The 24,489-nt window shown below is 43.4% G+C and overlaps 1 protein-coding gene across 1 annotated transcript in view; it reads right to left on the minus strand.

The window, feature by feature from the left end:
- Positions 1-1,911: 1,911 nt before the first annotated feature.
- Positions 1,912-24,489, minus strand: part of SLC25A32 (solute carrier family 25 member 32) — a 121,336-nt gene continuing 98,758 nt past the window's right edge. Inside the window, exon 7 of the mRNA XM_069220598.1 lies at positions 1,912-4,339. Within this exon, the coding sequence (XP_069076699.1) occupies positions 4,204-4,339 (136 nt within the window). The 3' untranslated portion in view covers positions 1,912-4,203. The remainder of the gene's footprint in view (positions 4,340-24,489) is intronic.

Genomic DNA, 24,489 nt, shown 5'->3' on the forward strand with positions numbered 1-24,489 from the left:
TAGAACCGAGGCGTGGCGAACACATATTCATATACAAATAGTGTTTAGTTATTTTGTTTTATTGATGTCAAAAATCTTTGAGGCTAAATAAATCAATTGGTGCTGTTTTCAAAAAGTTGTAGTTAATGAACATTTTCGCTCCAATTTGTTTTTTTTACAATAAATAAAACGTTTTTAATAAGAAGTAAATGAGTCACTTAATATTCATGTTGCCCATAAGCCCAGTTTTTACAAAATAATTCAGAAAGTGTAAATTTCAAGATCACAAAACACAAACAAGAGTATCTAGGGAGAGTATTAATTGTGAAAAAAGGCACAGGAGGTTCTTGTAGACTTGGTTAAAGGAGTGTGGTCGTTTGTTTTTAGGAACACGAGACAGCCTCCTGCAATAACTACAGCCTGCTCAGTGTCCAAGGCAGTAAACTCACATTGCCAACTAGTTTTCGTAATCGTTGCACAGCGCATTCAAATAAATAAAGATAAACCCTGCCCACAGCAGGGTGGTATGAAGGACGGGTCTACCCCGTGGTATATTCCATCTGCACTCAGTGTTATGGAAGTAAGTGTTCGGAATGCAAGATGATGGGGCCTCACCATGGAGTCTACCGGGGCAGGTCTTTGGGGCCAGGAAAGCAGCGCTGTTACTGTCCGGAGACCGTTAAACTGGCCTTGTTACATGTGTAGCACGCACAACAGCTGCGTCATTTAAAATGCATTTAAGATGTATGTTACACATCTTGGTACATTCTCGGTGAAGCCTAGCGAAAAACGTTATATAAGAAACAAGCTCCATGATTATGAAGACCGCACGCACTGCAAGGGATATCAGTTTACCGCATATTTATTTTATCCATCGCGGCAACTGCAAAAGAAGCCCCACAGGTTTCCACACGGAAGGCCTTTGTCAAGTGGCAAACATCGTTTGTGCCGAACCGCGGCGGGCTTGTTTTGCAGTTGCCACGATGGATTAAATAAATATGCAGTAAACTGATATCCCTTGCAGTGCGTGCGGTCTTCATAATTGTGAAGTTTGTTTCTGGTAATTATGGGCCCTCACACCCAAGCACTATTGTCTGGGCTCGAAGCGTGTGAGTAATGAAGGGGAGCGCACTGATACTAAATAAATAAAAATATAAATAAATATATATATATATATATATATATATATATATATATATATATATATATATATATATATATATATATATATATATTAAATATTGGGTGTTGGGAGGAGGACTGTGTTCCTTTAAATAGTCACTTGACAGCCTATCACGTGATGACCCAGTTAAAGGCTTCTTGCCGAAAAACATAGGTCAGTTTGTCTGTAGTACTTTGTACCTTTGCGAGGAGACTTTTTTTATTTTCTATTTTAAAAAAAGCACTCAGCTCGGCCCAGTTTGTGCAGTCTCCCGGTTCTGCCAGAGCAAAAAACATGGATGGATGACTGGGGCAGGCGATCTCGGAAGGAAGAAAATATATAGTGAAGCTGTCAATTAAATACGTTGTTTTTAGTTGCAACATGGAAGTCCTATATTTCATGCTGCTGTTAATTTTTTTTAGTTGCTTTCAAATCAATGTGAAAAGAAGAGCTCATGAGACAAAAGGCTGTTTGCTACAAAATAACTATGCGAAGATTTCCTCCAGTAGTTCAGGTGTGAAGGTTTGATAACCCAGAAATGTAAGATATCAACCTAAAATTATGCTGCATTTTTTTTTAAAACAAAATATTTAAAAAAAAACCTGTACATACTTAAAAAAAAAAAAAAAAAAGTAAAAAAATGTATAATTCAGATTTTACAAAAAACGTAACAGCATAGCACAGAGAACTGTGACACAGTCATCAGTATTCAAATTCTCTCCGTCTCTCACATCAACATTAACTAGTCAAACAAAAATGGCATACATATCTGTGGCAAATAATCGTAGTTTTATAGCAAAAACTATTTACAAAGCGTAGTGGAATTACATGAGGCAAAGGCCAAAAAAGACCCTTCTGAGTTCAGGTCTGTAATTGAAGATTACCCAGACAAGTATAACAATATACCTGAAAAGGTGAGCCACTAGAATACTCAAGCAGCAAATGAACCTCTTCACTATTAATTACCATCTCCCACTAGTCCACTTCTAGCCCAGAGCATTTTTTTTTTTTTAAATAAAAGCTGCAACATTCCACAATGTAAATAAATGTTGTCATTTTTTGTTCTACGGTCAACAACCATCACCCGCCCCTTCCTCTTTGCTCATGTAACTTAAATTGCATGTTTTCCAAGTTATCAGACTTCGGCGGTCTTCTTGAGAGACTGCCGAAGACGCTATGGCCAGCATACCACCAGTGCTGACGGTATTCTGTCCGCCCTATTAGGAGTTTCACCACTACATTGACACTGGCTCATAGTCAAGCCGGCGGCAATGTTGTGGTACACTGGGTGCGACAGCACCCATCGCGCATTTCACTGCCCGTAATTCGGGCAGTGAAATGTGCGACGGAGCTGTCCTTGGGGACCCCCGATACCCATTTTCCACCAGCCTTTGCCTGGAAGTGAGACCGCCATGCAAAGGCTGGTGGAAAGAAAACTCGTAATCCGGCGGTTTGCGACCGCCAGGCTGTCGACAGGCAGCAACCTGGTGGTGCCGGCGTTCAGACCGTGGCCCATCTGCCACGGTCATAATAGGGCGGTCGGAATGCCCTCTCTGCAGGGGTCCGACCGCCACACTCGGAATGAGGGCCTAGATCCCTACAAAGAAGATTCCAGGACTCAGGCCCTAAAACCTCTCTGGTCCACTAGAAGGAACCTTGCTCGTTTTCTGAGAACAGCAACTATTAGCCAAGTCAAAAGCCTTGGATACTGGTTAAAAGCTGACCTGAGTCTGGAACACTGAGTACTTAGGTGTCCAACATCGACAGCAAGAAAGAGGTTCTACCTTTAAATATATTAGGGGTGCGTTTTAGGTCAGCTCAAAACTTAAAAGAACTAGGCCCAAATGAGAAGAATATGCCTTGCACACCTGCACCTGCATGTAGAAAATCAAAATGCGTTTCTATGATCAACTGAAGTGAACTTAAGTGGCCTTTACCTGCTTTAAAACATGACACATTTGGGACATGTGTTCACATGGCTGTCCCCTTATGTTCTGAACTTAAACCAGAGTAATTCAGTTCAATTATGAACCACCTATTCCCATGTGAGGTCATTTCTGTTGCAGCAACAACACCTGGACCACTTCCCTGAGTACCATTACTGTGTTGTTTCCTGTATCGAAAACATAAGAGCTACGGCTTTAACTATTAATGTTCTGCTTTTCTACTACCCGCGAGTTGTTACCTTCTAGCGCCTCTGGCACCTAGAGGGCATTCACTTTTCTGTAAATACTAAATAAATCCTTTCACTGTCTCCTAACTACAAGGGGCATTTACGAGACACAGGTTTCCAAAGATGAGGTTTGAAGGGCTGCATACTATGGTGCAGAACATGGATTACCACTGGCTCGCTACTTGGCTAACCACGGCCAGTCCAAGTTGATAGTTTTTCTTTTTGCAAAAAATGTTTAGTTGCTTGCCTTAAGGTATAATAATTTTACTCTCACCACCCCTGCAAAGCCACGGTTTAACAGACTGTGAGGTTTTGAACCAGCATACAGACAAGGCAGCAAAGGCACTTCTGAGAGAGAAGTACTGTTTCTGTAAGGGCTAACATACGATGCCTGAATGCTTCAAATAATCAATAGAAACAATTAAAACAACTCACCAAAAAAATCTCACACGTTCATGCCGTCACATCTTTCAACTACAAAATGGCTAGGATTCACTGCACTTTCTTTTTCTAACAGGAGACAGGACATGCATTCATTACAAAACAATTATAAAGGCGATTTCTCAAATGCAATCTTCAGAACAACAATAAGAAAAGTAAACAATTTAAATATCAGGAGTAACAGATGTGTGGTGTAACAGGTGTATGCATTCTCAGCTTCCAGAAGTAAATCTATGTGCAATGCCCACATTTACACTTGTAGCTAATTTTACAATTTCTGAATGTGAGGAATCTTTGGCAACTCGAAGTGCTGGGTCCTGAAATAATTCCTCACGTTATGTCGTCCTCCATAATAGCTACTCGAGGCAGCTGTTGACTCGCACTGGCAGCGGCGACCGGTAACCCAGGGTCTTATGACGGCATCCTTAGTTCAAGCCTTCTCTGCCCGCTATTTATTCTCCTTTTTAATCGCAAGCAAGAAATGCGAGACCTTCTCATACATGACAAAGGTAATGCAGCAGGCAGGAGTCACTCTAAGCACATTGGCAATGATTCCCTTGTAAAATCCGCCAACACCTTCTTTCCTTTGGAGAGGAAGAAACAGAAGAACACCTCAATATATATTAAAAAGCACCAAAAAGGCAATTCACAAAATACACAGAACTTTGCCTCAAAAGTCTGATCTTTCCAATACAACTTGTCAATTACGGTGTTAAGCCTTCTCGGTCTGATAGTTCGAGAGAGAGAAGCTGTTCTGGCACCAAAGGATAGAGCAGCTTTCTTGGGGACTTGGCTAATCTTAGTTGTTAAACTCGTTCCCATTGATACATCTGTAGGCGGCCCATCCGCGTGGAAGGACCAGAAACTGCGCGAGACAGAGCGTTTGTGACATTATCCTGCCAGCATCAGCGGGTCACACACAGCACCTCCCCTTCCACGCTCGCTCCTGGGATATTGCTGACAAGAGTACATCGACTGTAAGTAACCGAGTCAACATGGAGGTAAACGTATTGTCCTGCTTCCCTCCAGTCACAACCTTGTCCGGAGGTACCAGCTGAGATTGGGAAAGGGAGGAGGAGAGGACAAGGCTGCGCAGAACTCTGGACCACTATTGAAGTGAACCGCTTGGGCATTTAAAACCAAGTGAGGTGGCCCCTGAGGATGTGCACATCAAAGACAAGTTCAGGCTAGTGGACACGGACCAATCGCAAGTCTATGGTTAGATATGTAGGCATCATTTAAACTTTCTACTACATGAAGATTCAACCTTACTAAGCCTGGTTCACAGTATCTAACCAGGTAATCTTTAATAACTCATCGCCAGAGCCTGACGAAGTGAAAAAAATGAAAACGTTTTGCTATCACTTTTGCTCTCGTATTTAAACACTTTTTGGTTATATGCCCCAACCCTAGAAGATGTCAGCGGCATTTGACATTGTTCATGAGAACTCTTTTATTCTGTTCTTTGCACTTCGTGGCGACTACAGTGGAGGGACAGGAGCTACTTGTTGACTTCCTTCCTCACCAATAAAAGCAATCTATTCCTTTCTATCCTCAGCCAGCACACTTTCTTGAGTTATCCTTCAGGGTTCTGCTCATTCTCTCTCTGTTTAATTTGTAGGTAATTTCCCATTCTGCTTTTATCACTCCAAATATACATTCAGTTACTGTTCTGAGGAAGCGGTCACCCCGAAGATGTTCTCTCAATTCATCTTTGTCATTCTGAGGTCAGAGAACGGACGGGGCAATACTGGCTAAATCCCAACACAGATTGTCATTCCTGGTGGGGATCCCTTCTATGGCAGTCCTCTCTACGGCCCGCTGATGCCGGCGCCTGTCGCAAAACATCTCGGCCAATGAAAACCAGAGCAGTTACAATAGTCTCTTTACTTTATATAGACACACAAACGGTGTCAGCTACCCCTCCTGCACATTCCTCATGAGGAAAATATATCATCAGTTTCTATTGGAGGATGCTGTGATGCCGTGTGCTGAATATCAGTTGCTAATTCGCAGGTTATTACATCACAGTAAAATTTCGGGAGCACCTTTACAGTGCCTTTACTTTGCGGGCAGGGCTGTAAACATCACTTGTAATATCTATCCATCCATCCATCCATCCATCCATCCATAAGGCGTTCCCCAAAGTGAGAAAGAAATGGCACTCGAAGACTAGAAGAAAATCAGCACCTGTTTATTTCATCAGGCCACTCCGGACAGAACGTGTTTTGGCTGATCACCTCATTCATCTATTGGCTGCATAAAAAAGCCTTAATATTCTTTGAAGTGCTTTGCTTTGTCTACTGTTCAATCGATATTACCTAGTAGCAGTTGCCACTAGGTAGTTATAGTTAGGACCATGTTTCCATACAAAAAGCATTTTTTGACTTGCCTATATCTTTAGGGCCGTTTGATGAATCTTCACAAAATTTCCCCAAAAAAGTGTTGTGGTGATTCTTGTTGCACATGGAAAGTTTTGGAGTGATCTGCCAAGCAGGGACCGAGAAAAGGGAGGTGTCCATGTTAATTCCCATGGGACCTTTAGACAGGACTACAGAGCGGGTCGCTGGAATGCATTACACCAATTTGGCAGAAAGCTAGCTTTCGGTATGCAGATGGTGCTTTTACTTATTTGATGTAAATCTGTTCAGTAGTTTTTGAGAAATTTAAGGAAATCCAAATTTGTATATCTCTGGCTTAGGCAACTTTGTGATTATTTCGCAAATATTTCGTTGAAATTCACAAATGTAGGTGCAAAAAGAAGCACTGTAACTGTCTGACCGCAACCGGACTAGAAAGTTGCAGTTGCCATTTTGTTTTACTGGACATGGTCCCCAGGAGTGAAAATTCTAATTAAAAGTGGCATAAGGAGTCAGGGTGAAGGTACCCTGAACCCAGAGAGTGTGATATAGGTGTGTTTTAGGGGCAAACTACTCACAAAATATTGGCGAATGTGAAAAAGTTTGAAAGGAAATCCAGACTCATGCATATACCAATTCATTCACTCATACATGCACTCGGAGTCATTCGTCCTCTCACACACCCACTCAGACACTCATGCACCCAGCCAGACACACACCCACTTTCAGACCCACTCAAAACACTCACGCACCAACTCACAGATCCACTGACAGAGACAGGCCCTGTGGCCAAACTGCGCTGTGCACGGCCAAAGGAGGTGCGTGGCGTGGGGCTGGGCTGGGCTGGGCTGGGTGGTAATAAGGGCTTGGCTGCAAGGCCAGGCCAGGCCTTGCGACCAACCCCTACTGCGCACGGCGAAAGGCTGTGCACAGGTGGGGTTGGAATAATGTGTAGTAATTACAATTACATTAAGTTAAAAAAACATAAGACATTCACTGAAAAAAAAAACAAAGGTTACATGAACGTTATAGTTAGGTTCCGAATTTACTCATAAAAACCATAGAAATTCAGCAGTTATAGTTCTTTCAAGTAACTATAACTCAACTCACACCCTAAGGTAACTATACCTAGCCCCTTCGCCATGCACAGCTAATTACTCCACATATTATATCATTGATGAGATCTTGTATGGCATCTCTGATATTATCACTGCAACATTTGCAATAAAATTATCGACACAAAAACTGCATGGCAAGGGGGCGAGTTATAGTTACTTGAAAGAACTCTAACGATAAATGCTGAATTTCTATGGTTTTTATGAGTAAATTCAGAAACTAACTATAACGTCCCTGTAACCTTTGTTTTTTTCAGTGAATATATATATAAAAAATTAACTGCGATGCTAATTTATTGTTGACATCTCTCTCAGTGGTGGTTTATCCAATTAAAACAGCATGGGCTTGAATCAGCTAGTGAACGGTTGAAGCAAATCTTGTGCACTTATTCATACTGCCTCCTGGAATGTATTCCTACCTCCTGGCAAGTTGCAGTTTTCAATAGGGTGCAGGGTTTGGGAGGACAGGGATATGGTTCTGAGATTTATTTTATATCCAAATAGATAGAAGTCTATATCAATCAACTTCAGCAGATCAAAATTAATGAAACACCTTCTTACTGAGAAACATTCAGCAAAGCTGTCACTGCATGCTGATCTTATTTACAATGTTCTTGAGAATACAAACATTCTCTGATGCTATAAACAGAACTCCCAACTTTAAGATACGTTTTTGCTATAAAAGACACTCTACAGAGCTGACAATTTGATTTTTTAAATAATTTTAAAAAAAGAATGTTGTATGAGGGTGTAAAGCATATGGAGATTAGGTCTGATTACTGGATTCAAGTTCAATCATAAAAAATGTAATGATAGCAATTGACACATATGTTCGGCTCACTTTTGGTATTGGTGGTAAGTTTCAAGTAAACCACAAAAGTTTCAAAATTCACTCAACCTGACACATAAAAAGACTATACCTAGAAATTATAAATTATTTTGCAACATGGGATAAAATGTGCCTTTCCTTAGTTGTTTGAGTTCATACAGTTACAATCATGAGAAACATTTCTAAATGGAACCAAGAATGAAAATGTCACTTACCCAGTGTACACCTGTTCGTGGCATCAGTCGCTGTAGATTCGCATGTTTTGCATAGCTCGCCATCTGGTGTTGGGTCGGAGTGTTACAAGTTGTTTTTCTTCGAAGAAGTCTTTCGAGTCACGGGACCGAGTGACTCCTCCTTTTGTCTCCATTGCGCATGGGCGTCGACTCCATCTTCGATTGTTTTTCCCCGCAGAGGGTGAGGTAGGAGTTGTATTGTAGTAATAGTGGCCATGCAATGGAGTGACTAAGTATGTACCTATTTAAGGTTAAAATAATATATATATACAAATAGTTGAAGGTACCTTCCGAACTGCTACAGGCTCCCGGGAGGCGGGTGGGCACATGCGAATCTACAGCGACTGATGCCACGAACAGATGTACACTGGGTAAGTGACATTTTCAGTTCGATGGCATCTGTCGCTGTAGATACGCATGTTTTGCATAGACTAGTAAGCAGTTATCTCCCCAAAGCGGTGGCTCAGCCTGTAGGAGTGGGAGTAGTCTGAAACAATGTTCTTAATACGGCTTGACCTACTGTGGCTTGTTGTGCGGATAACACGTCTACACAGTAGTGCTTGGTGAATGTGTGAGGCGTAGACCATGTGGCTGCCTTACATATTTCTTGCATTGGGATGTTTCCTAGAAAGGCCATGGTAGCACCTTTCTTTCTGGTTGAGTGTGCCCTTGGTGTAATGGGCAGTTGTCGTTTAGCTTTAAGGTAGCAGATTTGGATGCATTTAACTATCCATCTGGCTATACCTTGTTTTGATATTGGGTTTCCTGCATGAGGTTTTTGGAATGCAATAAATAGCTGTTTAGTTTTCCTGATGCTCTTTGTTCTGTCAATGTAATACATTAATGCTCTTTTGACATCTAAAGTATGTAGTGCCCTCTCAGCTACGGAATCTGGCTGTGGGAAGAACACTGGAAGTTCCACTGTTTGATTTAGATGGAACGGTGAAATAACTTTTGGTAGAAATTTAGGATTAGTCCTTAGGACGACCTTATTTTTGTGTAGTTGTATAAAAGGTTCTTGTATTGTAAACGCCTGAATCTCGCTTACTCTTCTTAGAGAGGTAATGGCGATGAGAAATGCAACCTTCCATGTTAGGAACTGTATTTCGCAGGAGTGCATGGGTTCAAAAGGTGGACCCATAAGTCTAGTTAAGACAACATTTAGGTTCCATGAAGGAACAGGTGGTGTTCTTAGTGGAATAATTCTTTTAAGGCCCTCCATGAATGCTTTAATGACTGGTATCCTATATAGGGAAGTTGAATAGGTAGGCTGCAGGTATGCAGATATTGCTGCAAGGTGTATTTTAATGGAAGAGAAAGCTAGGTTAGATTTTTGTAAGTGAAGCAAGTAACCCACTACATGTTTTGGGGTTGCGTGTAATGGTTGGATTTGATTAATATGGCAGTAGCAAACAAACCTCTTCCATTTACTGGCATAGCAGTGCCTGGTGGATGGCCTTCTGGCTTGCTTTATGACTTCCATACATTCTTGGGTAAGTTGTAAGTGTCCGAATTCTAGGATTTCAGGAGCCAGATTGCTAGATTCAGCGATGCTGGATCTGGGTGTCTGATGGTTTGGTTGTGTTGTGTTAACAGATCCGGCCTGTTGGGCAGTTTGATGTGGGGTACTACTGATAGGTCTAGCAGCGTTGTGTACCAGGGTTGCCTTGCCCAAGTTGGTGCTATTAATATGAGTTTGAGTTTGTTTTGACTGAGTTTGTTTACCAGATAAGGAAGGAGAGGGAGAGGAGGAAAAGCGTAGGCAAATATCCCTGACCAGTTGATCCATAGGGCATTGCCGTGGGACTGCCTGTGTGGGTATCTGGATGCGAAGTTTTGGCATTTTGCGTTCTCTTTTGTCGCAAACAAGTCTATTTGAGGTGTTCCCCAGAGCGTGAAGTAAGTGTTCAGAATTTGGGGGTGAATTTCCCATTCGTGGACCTGTTGGTGATCTCGAGAGAGATTGTCTGCGAGTTGATTCTGAATTCCTGGGATAAATTGCGCTATTAGGCGAATTTGGTTGTGAATTGCCCAACGCCATATCTTTTGTGCCAGCAGGCTCAATTGCGTTGAGTGCGTCCCCCCTTGTTTGTTTAGATAATACATTGTTGTCATGTTGTCTGTTTTGACGAGAATGTATTTGTGAACTATTATTGGTTGAAAAGCCTTTAGTGCTTGAAAAACTGCTAGCAGTTCTAGGTGATTTATATGCAGTTTTGTTTGATGTACGTTCCATTGTCCTTGTATGCTGTGTTGATCGAGGTGTGCTCCCCACCCTGTCATGGAAGCATTGTTATTACGTATTGTGGCACTGGGTCTTGGAAAGGCCGCCCTTTGTTTAAATTTATATTGTTCCACCATAGAAGCGAGAGGTAAGTTTGGCGGTCTATTAACACCAGATCTGTAAGGTGACCCTGTGCTTGTGACCACTGTGATGCTAGGCACTGTTGTAAGGGCCTCATATGCAGTCTTGCGTTTGGGACAATGGCTATGCATGAAGACATCATGCCTAGGAGTTGTAATATCATCTTTGCTTGTATTTTTTGTGTTGGATACATGCGTTGTATGATGTTGTTGAAATTTTGAATTCTTTGTGGACTTGGAGTGGCTACTCCTATTGTTGTGTTTATTATGGCTCCTAGGTATTGTTGTACCTTGCGCGGCAGAATGTTGGATTTTGCGAAGTTGACTGTGAACCCTAGTTTGTAGAGGGTTTGTATGATTTGATTTGTGTGGTGTGAGCACGTTATTAACGAATGGGTCTTGATTAGCCAGTCGTCTAGATACGGGAATACATGTATTTGCTGCCTTCTGATGTGTGCAGCGACTACTGCTAGACATTTGGTAAAGACTCTTGGTGCGGTTGTTAAACCGAAAGGCAGTACCTTAAATTGGTAGTGTATTCCTTTGAATACAAACCTTAGGTATTTCCTGTGCGATGGATGTATTGGTATATGGAAATACGCGTCTTTGAGGTCTAATGTTGTCATGTAGTCGTGTAGTTTCAGCAATGGTAACACTTCTTGTAGTGTGACCATGTGAAAGTGGTCTGATTTGATGTATGTGTTTAGTATTCTTAGGTCTAGGATTGGTCTTAGCGTTTTGTCCTTCTTTGGTATTAAGAAGTACAGTGAATAAACTCCTGTGTTTATTTGTGTGTTTGGTACTAACTCGATTGCGTTCTTTTGCAATAGTGCTTGAACTTCTATCTCCAGGAGCTCGGAATGATGTTTTGATAAATTTTGTGCTCTTGGTGGTATGTTTGGAGGGAATTGTAGAAATTCTATGCAATAACCATTTTGGATAATTGCTAGAACCCAAGTGTCTGTAGTGATTTACTCCCATGCTTTGTAATAATGACCTATTCTTCCCCCCACTGGTGTTGTGTGGAGGGGGTGAGTGACATGTGAGTCACTGCTTAGTTGTAGGGGTTTTGGGGCTTTGAAATTTTCCCCTATTCCTAGGGAATTGCCCTCCTCTATATTGGCCCCGAAAGCCTCCCCTGTACTGTCCCTGGTAACTGGATGGTGTTGCCTGTGAGGTGCTGGCTTGTGTGGCCTGACCCCGAAACCCCCCTCAAAAGGGTGTTTTGCGGAAGGTGCTGTAATTTCCTCTGCTCTGCGGGGAGTAGAGTGCGCCCATGGCTTTAGCAGTGTCCGTGTCCTTTTTAAGTTTCTCAATCGCCGTGTCCACTTCTGGACCGAACAGTTCTTTTTCGTTGAATGGCATATTGAGAACTGCCTGCTGAATCTCTGGTTTAAACGCAGACGTTCGTAGCCATGCATGCCTTCTGATGGTCACAGATGTATTTATTGTCCTTGCAGCTGTGTCTGCTGCGTCCATGGAGGAGCGTATCTGGTTGTTTGAAATGTTCTGTCCTTCCTCAACCACTTGCTTTGCCCTCTTTTGTAGGTCTTTGGGTAGATGTTCAATGAGATGTTGCATCTCATCCCAATGGGCTCTGTCATAGCGCGCAAGAAGTGCCTGTGAGTTAGCGATGCGCCACTGGTTTGCAGCTTGTGCTGCGACTCTCTTTCCAGCTGCATCGAACTTGCGGCTTTCCTTATCTGGGGGTGGTGCATCCCCAGATGTGTGGGAGTTGGCCCTCTTCCTAGCTGCTCCTACAACGACAGAATCTGGTGGCAGCTGTGAAGTTATGAAAATAGGGTCTGTAGGAGGCGCTTTATACTTTTTTTCTACCCTTGGTGTGATTGCCCTACTTTTGACCGGCTCCTTAAAGATGTCTTTTGCGTGCCGAAGCATACCAGGGAGCATAGGTAGGCTTTGGTAGGAGCTGTGGGTGGCGGAGAGGGTGTTGAATAGAAAGTCATCCTCGACTTGTTCTGAGTGGAGGCTTACATTGGGGAATTGTGCTGCTCTAGCCACCACCTGAGAATATGCAGTACTGTCTTCCGGTGGTGATGGCTTTGTAGGGTATGCCTCCGGACTGTTATCTGACACAGGGGCGTCGTACAAGTCCCATGCGTCCTGATCCTGGTCACCTTGGCTCATGGTGGTGTGAGCCGGGGAATGTGATGGAGTTTGTGCTGGTGAGACGGGAATTATAGGTGGAGGAGAGGGTGGCGGAGTAACCCTTTTCACCATTTTCGTTTGTGGTGTTTGGTCAGTTTGGAATTCCAGTCTTCTCTTTCTCCTAATAGGGGGAAGGGTGCTTATCTTTCCTGTCCCCTGCTGTATAAAAATACGTTTCTGCGTATGGTCTACATCGGTGGATTGCAGGTCTTCCTCAAACCTATGGTTTCGCATTTGGGAGGTCATTGATTGCTCTTCTGTATAAGAGCCTGAAACTGGGTCGGTTGCAGGTTGTTTTGGCACCGAAACCCTGTCTGCATCTTTTTTCGGCTCCGAGGCGACTTTTTTCTTTTTCGGAGTCGAAACATTTCGGCGTCGATCTTCATCGGTGCCGCTGTCTCGGCGTCGAGCCGTGTCTACACCGCCATCTCGGTGTCGATGTATGTCTCCAGCACTTTCTCGGTCCCGACCGGAGTCGGACGGTCTCGGCACTGATTGGGCCTTTTTCGGTGCCGACGGTCGGTCACCGAATTTATGGGTGGAGCCATGGCCTGGTGGCAGTGGCGTCCCCTGGGCCTTGACAATCTTCTTATGAGTGGTTTTCGACGTCTTACTCACGGTTCGTGGATCGTCGAATTCCTCGGAGTCCGATTCGTGTATCAATAAGGTTTCTTCCTCTTCCTGTACCTCGAACTCTCGGTGCGCTGTCGGCGTGGACGCCATTTGAAGTCTTCTGGCTCGACGGTCTCGGAGTGTTTTTCGGGACCGGAACGCACGACAGGCCTCGCAAGTGTCTTCACTGTGCTCAGGTGACAGGCACAGGTTACAGACCAAGTGTTGGTCTGAATAGGGGTATTTTTTGTGGCATTTGGGACAGAAACGGAACGGGGTCCGTTCCATCGGCGTTCTTCTACACGCGGTCGGGCCGAGCAGGCCCCGACGGGGGATCGAAAACTACCCCGAAGGGCTCCGGAGCTCTTCGATGCGGTGTTGATTCTAACTACGCCGATCCCGAACGCAACAATACCGACGAAAATCTTCCGAAATTTAGCTGTTTTTCCGTTCCGAAACTCGGAGCGACAGGAACACGTCCGAACCCGATGGCGGAAAAAAAACAATCGAAGATGGAGTCGACGCCCATGCGCAATGGAGACAAAAGGAGGAGTCACTCGGTCCCGTGACTCGAAAGACTTCTTCGAAGAAAAACAACTTGTAACACTCCGACCCAACACCAGATGGCGAGCTATGCAAAACATGCGTATCTACAGCGACAGATGCCATTGAACATTGAATTTCAGTTGACTCCAGCTGTTAGGTTTCAAACTAGTGATCAAACTCACTTTTGACTCTAATCAAAAATATTTAAAAACTGTCTTTTTTAAATTATAACTCTTATTTTTCAATTGACAGAACTTTAACAATAAACCAGGAGGTATACATTAAGTGCTTTAGGTACTCTGAGGCAGCAAACATAAAGGGCTCTCGGTCTCCAAAAATGTTACGTTTATAATAAGTAGAAAACTAAAGGGGGTGGGGCAAACTGCCTAAAATGGCGGTTGTGTAATCCGCAAGCTCCCAGCCCCTTGACCTGCAGTCTTTCTTAATTAACCTGTCTGGCCGGAGCATCGGAATCTGGGAAGTCAGCAGGGATGTGGTAGCCTATACGGGAGCCGCCTCCTCCTCCGAGGCCAGGACACCCAGATGAAAAGTGCACAGAGCGCCTAAAAGTCCTCAAGAGTGACCCTGTGACTCATTGGCATGTCATGCCCAGACAGCAACTCTGTGGGAATAGCATCAGTATATTACACTTCTGACCGCTCGCTCAGCGCCACCATTACTTGCAGCACCAGTGAACCTCCTAAATCCATTCTTGGGGCCCCCTCACTGGAATGAATCCTACCGTAGTTGTAAGGGACGTCGCAAATATCCAGGGAGTTCAGTGCAGTGACCACATCATAGACAGTGGAAGTGCTCTGGTCGTTAAGATACCGGAGGAGTCACCGTCACTCTGAACGCACTGTAGATCAGATCCAAACACAATGGAGCGTACTTAAGCCAAGACTGATGGCCCAACTGCTCACTCAAGATCAAGGTCCACACCATCGGAGTGCTCCCCTGTCCAGACGCTGGATGACTGCATAACTTCCACTGTAACAAAAGCCCCCAGTGGACAAATTACATATCACACTTTAGGAAATCTGCAATTCACGAGTGGCTATAGAGCAACGTCTGAGGGTCATCACCACAGACATCAGCTAGCTAAAAGTTGGTCAATGTAAACTGATGGACAGAGTCAAAACAAATAACTGGTGCTCACTGCCCAGTCACAGGGCAATAAGGGCCACACTACACAAACTGCCCAACTACACCAACAGGCGGATCAGCTTAAAGAACAGGCAGAAGATGTGTAAGGAAGGGCCCTCAGAAACAATGTTTGGATAGTTGGGATATCAGAAGAGGTGGAGGGCCGAAACATCACTCAATATGTGGAAGCCTGGCCCCGTAGGGCTGTGGCTCTGACTGGACTTTTCTGAGCTATTACAGTAAAGAGGGCGTATCAGGTCCCTGCAATGAAACCTGTGCCAGGAGCGCCACCAAGGCCCATAGCAAGCAAAATACTGAATTTCAGAGACCGGGACATATTGTTACAAGGGGTTTGTGAAAAAGTGCCCATAGTTATGAATAACGCAATGATCTCCCTGGAAATGCGCCTCCTTCCAAGAAGTGAAAAAACGCTTGCTTGCAGCCTCTCATATGCTCTGTTATTCCTTGCCAAAGTTAAAGAAATTCATGATCAATGCACCAATTTCTTTGAGAGTCCAGAGATGGCCTGGGAGTGGCTAGAACAAAATTTTACAGACACTTGGAGACGGAAGACTGATGGACAACCTCCACCTAAGGCACAATGGGTTTCGCGACAGCAGCATTGTGGGACGGCGCCCTGGAGCGGTGCAGGAGGGACAAACTCCCCACAACAAGCACTAGAGGGGAAATTGGAAGCGATCTGCTCCGCGACCACCCAGCAAGCTGCTAAGCCACCTGTCAGTTCTAGCTCGTCATGGGGAAGTACCTCAGACTTGGATTCCAATGGCAGTATGGCTCTGTTTCTATCGATTACGCCACAGACTGCTAACAAACTGCTGGGGTGTTAGTCATAAGTACTAACTATCACATAAACAGATACATAGGCACAACCCAGAAGGCAGATATTTACATGTTACTTATGGACTACATTGACAGAATGCAAGACCATTTGGGGTACAATACAAATGTCTTTGTTCATTTTCCTAGATAGGATTTTTCAGTGCTATATCCTTCTTTTCTTTTGCTGCGACCAGGCCGGACAGCAATGATATTATTGAGGTCCCTGGTTCAGACAGTCCTTGGTCAGTGACATGACGGAACTGTTTAGAGGCAGTCCCCTTTATAGCACGCACACACCCCATTTGCATAGGCAAATGGTTTACTATGTTCATTCTGTTCTTGGTTGTTCTAAGGTTTGGTTGAATGACAAAACATCGCTGGGCCATTAATTGGGAACATTTTATTATGGTTTAAGGAAGTCACATATTGTACTGGGGGGGGGGGGCAATAGCAATGCACAGGGGGCTTGCTTTCTATCACTGTCTTATTATGTCAAAAGTGCCAACTGCAGTTAAAGATTATAACATTGTCACTTGGAGCATGGGGGGCATGGGATCACTGCACAAGAGGCACAGACTACTAGCACAGCTGCATAGGTGCGCCGCTCAGATTACATTCTTACAGGTAATGCACCTTATGGCTTTTGAAGCCCAGAAACTCTGCAATAGGTGAAGTGGTCAGCTTATCCACACATCCTATTCCACATTCTCTAAGGGGGCACAATATGGCTCTGGGCTGGGGTCCCATTTGCAGTGCTTGAATAGAAGAGTGACACACAGGGCTGTTATGTATTGCTTAAGGGCACACTAGATGGTGTGCCGTTGGTGCTGGAGATGTACATGGGCTATGGCCATTGACAGAATTTTTTAAAAAATGCTGCTATGGCTTCCTCACCGATGCTGGAGTGAGAGGCGTTCAAAGTTGTTATGCGAGGCACATCAATTAATGCGGTGTTGTAGGCTACGAAGGCGATTCACTGTGAGCTAACACAACTTGAGGCTCCCTAGAGAGAGAGCAGCGGCTTAAAACGTTGCCACAGTCACTGCATTACAAGAAGCCAGGATAGCACATGCAGAACTTCTGGAACGCCTCTAACTAATAGACTATAGGGCCTGTACACAAAAAATACACACAAAGGTGGACAGATCAGGCAATTTATTGGCACTCGTAATCTGAGCTGACCAGTCTCCCACACCTATCTTATCGATACACACACCTCATTAAGGGCAGGTAATAACCCAATTAGGAATCAAAACAGCATTCCGTGACTTTTACACTACATTATACAAGGCCCGCCACCTCCTGACCCAGCAGAACTAACAGCATTTTCAAATTGAGCGAAACTACCTAGAGTGACACCGAATGAAAGGGAAGCACTAGGTGCTCCTATTCTGGTGAGTGAGGCATGAGGAGGTATGAAGGAGCACGCTCGCAATAAAACACTGGGTTCCAATGGACTGTCAGTGGAAATTTATTCCACCTATGTCACACAGCTAATTATACACCTGGAGAAAATTTATAAATCTTCTCTTGTGGTGGGTTCCTTGCCCCTTACTACCAGGGAAGGGTTAGTCCCCCTCCCTGCTGAAACCTGGCAAATCACCAATGGAGTTGGCACAATACAGGCCGTTATTACGGTTGAACAAAGAATATAAAATTCTTAGTAAAATTCTAGTGTGCTGATTGCTCCTGCTACTTGAGCAGTTGGTACATACAGACCAATGTGGATTTGTCCCACAACGCAATATGTCTCTGAATACCTGGCAGTTGTTTTGTGTGATGGATGCAGCCGGCAGACATTATCCATATGCCAGTTGCCTGTCCCTGGATGCCAAGCGTTTGATACAACTGGATAGGAATATATGCTGGCTGTGCTGTCCCGATACAGGATACCCCTACCTATATCCAGTGGGTGAAACTGCTGTATACAGCACCAATGGCTAGAGCTAAAACTAGGTCCTTCATCTTGAGAACCTATCAGATAATGCGGTGCAGGGTTGCCCCCTTTCCCTGCTTCTTTTTATACTGGTATTGAACCCATATAGCAGCGGATTCGTCAGGAGACTGGGTACAAGGGAGTTTGAAGAGAGAACACAGTACATACCATATCCTTTTATAGAGATGACATGATATTGTATCTGAAGGATCTACAAGAGGGGCAGCGGCAAATGGGCCAACAATTACTTAAGTTCGGAGTATTGCCTGGACTTCAAATTAACTTTGATAAGTCATGTACGTACTCCTTCGCAGGCACATACAAGTAACAGACATTACAGTTTGGAGAAGTGCAGATATCAATAACACCAGGCACATTTTGCTATTTAGTGATCAAAGTGTACAGAGAACCACAGGACTTACTGGAAGGTAACCTCATATGCACAATCAGCGCAGGTGGGTTTTTGGCTCACGCTTCCCCTGTCAGTGGCTGGTCGCCTGGCAAAAATGGTTATGTTGCTGCGGTTGCTGCTCCACTTTGTTAATTTGCTGATTGCAATACCGGCATGGGTGTTTAAACTGTTAAATACCAAACTGATTGAACTCACACAGGGGACCGACCTCCGTAAGGTTAGCCTAACAAAACTTTACTTGGCGACCACTAAGGGCGGAATAAGGCCTCAGATATCAAAGCCTACTGCATAGCCAGACAAATACAGTGGCTATCATACTGGCTCGCCAGCCACCACCTGTCTGAAATAGGCTATACAACTGCTCAGTTTTGCAGGTTTCTGATACATAGGCAAGTCTGTTCAGGCACTACAATGTTACACATGGGGTCTCTTACTGCGCACTGCCCTTTTCTACTGAAAGATCGATATGAGTTACCTTTCATCATGAGTGCCCATGCACCAAATGACCTGTTCTGCGGGGTGGCCACACCTTCAGGCACACTGATGACACAGAGGCTGAGCACATGGGAACAGGCAGGGTAACGAAAGCTGGGTCTCTATTGAAGAATGAAACACTAATGACACACTGATTTTGGGCAAATATGAATTACCTGAAATCCTATTCCTGACTTATGTCAGAATCATCCGCTAAGTCTGTAAACATTGGGCATCGGATGGAAAGGAACCCCAGACAAATGAGTTGCTCCAAGTACTACATACCATGGGACACAGTAGGCACCTAATGAGATGGCTCTATAGGGGACTCCAAAAACAACTTATTGCTCCACTCGCTTCTTTAAAATTTAAATCGGAGGCTGAGCTGGCCAGAGAGCTATCAGATAAAGAATGGGGCAGCCTATTAGAATACCCCAAAAGAGTCTTACGGAATTCAAGATTTAAATTCATTCAGTTCACCATCTTATACAGAGCTTATTTAACTCCATATAAAATTAACAAAATGTTCCTGGCAGCGCCTTCGACGTGTCCTAGATTTCATGCTCCAGGTGCTGATCTAATGCATATTATATGGTCCAGTCCCCATTTAGCTGAATACTGGAAGGAAATCTCAGCGTTGCTAGCGGACGTGACCGGCTTTGACCACTGGACAACGCCAGACCACTGTATACTGGGACTGTACCCACAGCCCAAGTGTTCTAAAGCGGTAGCATGCTTTATAGGACTAGCATTATTAGTGGCAAAAAGACTGATAACACGGCGCTGTAAACCCGCTTGGCACCAAAGGTGGATAAATGGCGGAGGAGGTACTGCATTGGGGACAGGCTGAGAGTGAGGCTTTAAGGCAAGAAGAATACAGGGGCCTACATAAAAAACTCATATCAATGGAATGGGACATACTGCTGGAGGGGTTTAGGGCACAGGATAGGGACCTTAGAGTGTGCATCTAGCTGGAGCTACCAGGATCGGCCTCTGAGCGGCCTTGTTGCCGGCAGGGGCTTTCCCTCAACTGTCCCTTATGTGCGGTGGCCCTCCTGGTGCTTTTGAACAGACTATGCCTGTTCCCTCCCCTCTAGTCTACACCGATGCTTTTGAAACAACACAGTTGCAACCCCCTATGCTCCATACAGTGCCCACTAACCCCTAGCACACAAGGCTCCCCCAGAATGATTTTGCACAACAGGTGACAAGTTGAGGTTTAAGGCCGGGTGGGGTGTGAATGTTTTATGTGTGTATAGATATATATGTATATTGCATTTTATAAGGAAGACATTTCATTGGTATACTCAAAATTTGTGTTAATATTGTAAGTCATTGTTAACCCTTGATACATAGGTCTCAAAATGTGACCTACTCTTGCTATAAAATTTGAAAATGCATTAAAGTTTGTGTTAAAAGAAAGTGGAAAACTAAAACCAACAACCAAGACTTTTATGCGGGGTGGGATTGAGTCATCGAAGGAGAACTGATCTAGTACGCTACAGCAGTAGGCAGAGAATTCACCATGGCCCTCCTAAATTAAAATAAGCCACCATATGCTCATTAACGGAGGGTCGGGTGCTAAAGTGATGATGCTAGAGTTTGTTCTGCCTAACATACATAGAAATTAGGCATACTATGCAATTGTGCAAATGTGGTTTCATCTCTTCAGAGAAAGGAATGAACTTGAAATATGCTAACCACTTAATGGCACACCTTTGTCGGGCTGACTAAATAGGTCTCTGGATGAGATTTTTAACTAATTGGTTTAGAGATAGTGATTTTGTACCAATGACAAAGTTAGGATCGTTGGCTGAAAAGGAATGATGGGTGTAGCATCCTAATTTATTTGGAGACCCAACTAAAGAAATTGAATCTCCTGTTTTACATTATCGTTAGCTGACACATTATGTTAAAAACATGTCCAATCTCGTCCCACTAGCTAGATGTACTTATGTAAATGTTTTAAGATGTTTGGTGACACTAACTGGCATTAACAGATGGCAAATAAGTAAAAATGAAATTACCCACCATGAAGAACGAATTATAAGGAGCTTGAAACTGAGTCGTGGGGAAGGCAGGGGACATGAGGTTTAGTGCTAGGTACAATCCAGCGCGCAATCCATTCCTATGGTAGCATGGTGTTCATTAAAAGAATACCTTTCATTTTGAAATATCTGTTTAAGAACCAAGCTGCTTTAACAATGAAGAGTGCAGTGGTGATAGTAATACTGCCCTATTATTTTGCAATGCCTGGACCTCCTGCTCTTCACAGGAAAAACTGCATTAGGGAGAAGGTCTGTTTTTTAGGAATGTGCAACTCTGCATGGAAGAGATGAGCAGCATGCAACTCACTCAGAACAGAAATGATGTACTTCCACTTTCCCTCTTAATAACACAACAATGTCAAGTCTTTCAGGAATACAAAATGGAAGAAAACAAGGTTTCTATGCCCAAGCATGACCCTGCACAGGCTTTATTCTATTTCAAAATAAAAGCACTGCCGGAAGAGATGGAAAATAAGTCATCTGAGGAACTATACAGCAGGGGTGTGGAACTTAATCAAATATCTACATGCCCATGGGGCAGGCTGCTACACAAATATACTTGTCCTGTAAACGAATCTACTTGTCCCTTTGATGCCATGTAGTGCAACGACAAATGATGGCAGAAATATCATTATATAAGAGCTCTGATAACTCTCTTATTTTGCCATTATTTTGTTAGATGAGATTCCCCACTGTTGAAGTTTTGCCCATAGTTTGCCACGTGGGACACGAAGGCTGCCTTAAAATCCACAAAGCACAAATATCATGGAGTGCCACTGGCCTTTACTCTGCTAAGGATAAGACCTGCTGCCATAATGTTAGAGTACCTTGGTTCTTCGTAAACCCAATAAGAATCTACTTATATCTAATGCCCATGCTTGTAGGTCCAGAAGTAGCAGAGTAGAAAAGTACTTGAGGTCTTCATCCAAAAGCGCAACTAAATGATAGTGATGATGCAGAACGTCCCTTAAAGATGGGGTGGACAATCGAGCCCATCGCGAGGTGAGTGTAAAAAAAAAAAGTGCTTGTGGGATTCCATTCCGACTGGAAGCGCAGTCTGTTTGATAATTTTCGATTATTTTAATTCTCTTCGGTCGTGTACTCTAATCAGTCTATAGCATTATTAGACCAGTTTTCCCCCGAAACCACTTTGGGCCATCTATATCATGAATACTTCCTTTGAAGTGGAAAAGCATTATAAGCTGCCCTCGGTCCTGTATCTTTGTTGTTAATCAATTTCCAGAATTACTTTGAATCATTTGACTTTGAGGCATGCAGAAGTTGTACACACACTGCTTCTTGCTTAGATCTTTTGAAGGCCCATATCTTCCTTTTCAGTAGTCCCCTCTCCTTGCACAGAGCTTGTAGCAGGTCTCTGTCCTTTTGTGATCGCCGTAATTGCTTAAGCATCCTGTCTATTTAGCTCTTTTCAAGCAGATAGACATTGATAGAACTATGATCTTGTGGTGCCCAAGTTGTGCTCCCTTGTTCATTCGCCTGATGGGATATTTAGTTGTCAGATAATCAGTATAGGTTTCCCAGCCTGATATCAGATTAAACTCTAGGGATTCCACCGCCTCTACTGCCAGATTCTTTATCGAGCTGGAAATTGGAAATCGAATGGTTTCTTACTGGTGAATACCTCATTCGTCCATGATAGTGAGCAATTTAGAAGCTAAAGGTTCAATGGGCTCTGCGAAAAGCAGGGGTAAGTGTGGGCACTTGTGTCTTGTGCCTCTACTTACCTGGTATAAAGCTGATAAGTTAAATCCAGTTTCAACCAGGGTGGAGGCTTTGCGTACAGACATTTAACCCACTTAATCATCTGTCTTCCAATCCCAAATGTTTCCAGTATGTTAATTATATACAGTCAACTGAGCACATAAATGACCTGCTCTTAATCGGAGGCCAGACAGGCTGAGAATGACTAACACTGGGGGGACCTTCTCTACTATACATCTCCAGATACTCAAGGATGTGTTACAACGAGGGAGGCACCTATTGTTTTCCACATGTATCAACATCGGCAAGCTTGGAAGTAACCTGCCCTTTAGTATTTTTACTGAGAATCTTATATTCAGTTTTTATGTCTGAAAGGGGACTGTATGAGGTCATGCTTAGGGGGCCAGGCCCTTTTTTGGAAATAGAACAGTAATAGCTTTGTTAGTTATTTAGTCCTGGCCCCTTGATATACCTCCATGAAAAAAACTGGTGGCCAGAGATTTGAATTTTTGATTTGTGTTTTTGTATCATTATGGATGTAATTTAGCTTGGGTAGACATTGTTAACGCAGGCCGATTTTTTCTGGATGACATTTTTAAAAACGGTGGATGTGTTGCAGTGATGAAGCAATATTTCAGTAACCATGAGACCTATATACTTCATTTTGGTGTCAAGTAGTCTCATAGAGATGGAAAATAACTCCTCGGAGCAACTCTGCTGCCATTTTCCAAGATGGCAGCTCTATAATGATGTGTTTTAGACATAATACTGGTAATTTATTTTAATATTGTTTTTTGTTTTAGGTTTTCCGTTGATTCAAATTCGTAAACATGAGTGAAGCAGGTGGTAGCATTGGATCTTTACCTCCTGACAGAATGCTGCTAACTAAAAAATCTAAGGCCTCCTTCAACAAAGAAGAATGTGCCATTTGCCAAACAAATCTGAAAGAAAAGCGAACATCAACTGCGGCTGGACAGAACAGAGCTCAAGATGCTGCTGAAATACGTCAAGACGAAGTTCCCAGAGGATTGAAACAAGTGCTACAAGCTGTATACAACGGAAAAAAGCCTGGAAAAAAAAAATTGTTAAAAAATAGCAGAAACCAGTGAATCACAAGAATCCGAGTCTTCTGCAAAAGCGACGACAACCAAACACAATGCCCATCCACTTAGAAGATCGATGGCTACCCCCTTTCCACCTACAACTGATCTGAAATCAGAGGATCTTCAATATGTTATATGTGGTTTAGCCAGAACAAGGGCCAAAGGGATTGATGAAAGAACAAAGTACAGAGTATTCAAGTCTAAAAGGAAAAACACGTTTTTATCTGCAGCTAGTTTCTTCCAAGATGAAGTTTTTATCAGTGTAGCTGATCTAATCAGCGAGGTGAATGTATTTGCAGCATATTTGTATGCCCATCCAAACTGCAGGCGTGCATACATTCGAAAATATAAATGTACAATGAGCTCCCAGCAGCAACGTAACCGCCAACCTTCAGTTAAGTTTGCACTCTTTGAAAAAGCAATTAAGTTTTAAAGTCACTTGAGTGCTGGCTACAGGTTCACACTTAGTGAGATCAGAGAAATAATGGTCAACATTGATGAAACTGTATCGATCCATAATAATGAAATTAAGATTTGTCTGGTGAGAATGACAGAATTCATTTTTGTCAGTCTAACATAAAGAATGAGCCACTTATTGTGATATCAGCTGATTTGACTCCTGAAGTTCTTGCTGCCAAAATAAGATCACAGGATGCAGTAAAATCAGCAGAAACCATTTTAAGAAACGTCCTGAAAGATTTAGATTTTGGACTTAATGACAAATTTTGTGATGTCCCAGAGCTCTGCAAATCATGGAGTCAACAAGAATGCCTGATGTGGTCTCAACCTTTTTTACATCATTGTTTAATATCAGCAAAGCAAAAC

This window comes from Pleurodeles waltl, chromosome 2_2 (assembly GCF_031143425.1).
Source record: "Pleurodeles waltl isolate 20211129_DDA chromosome 2_2, aPleWal1.hap1.20221129, whole genome shotgun sequence".
NCBI classification, from domain to species: Eukaryota; Metazoa; Chordata; class Amphibia; order Caudata; family Salamandridae; genus Pleurodeles; species Pleurodeles waltl.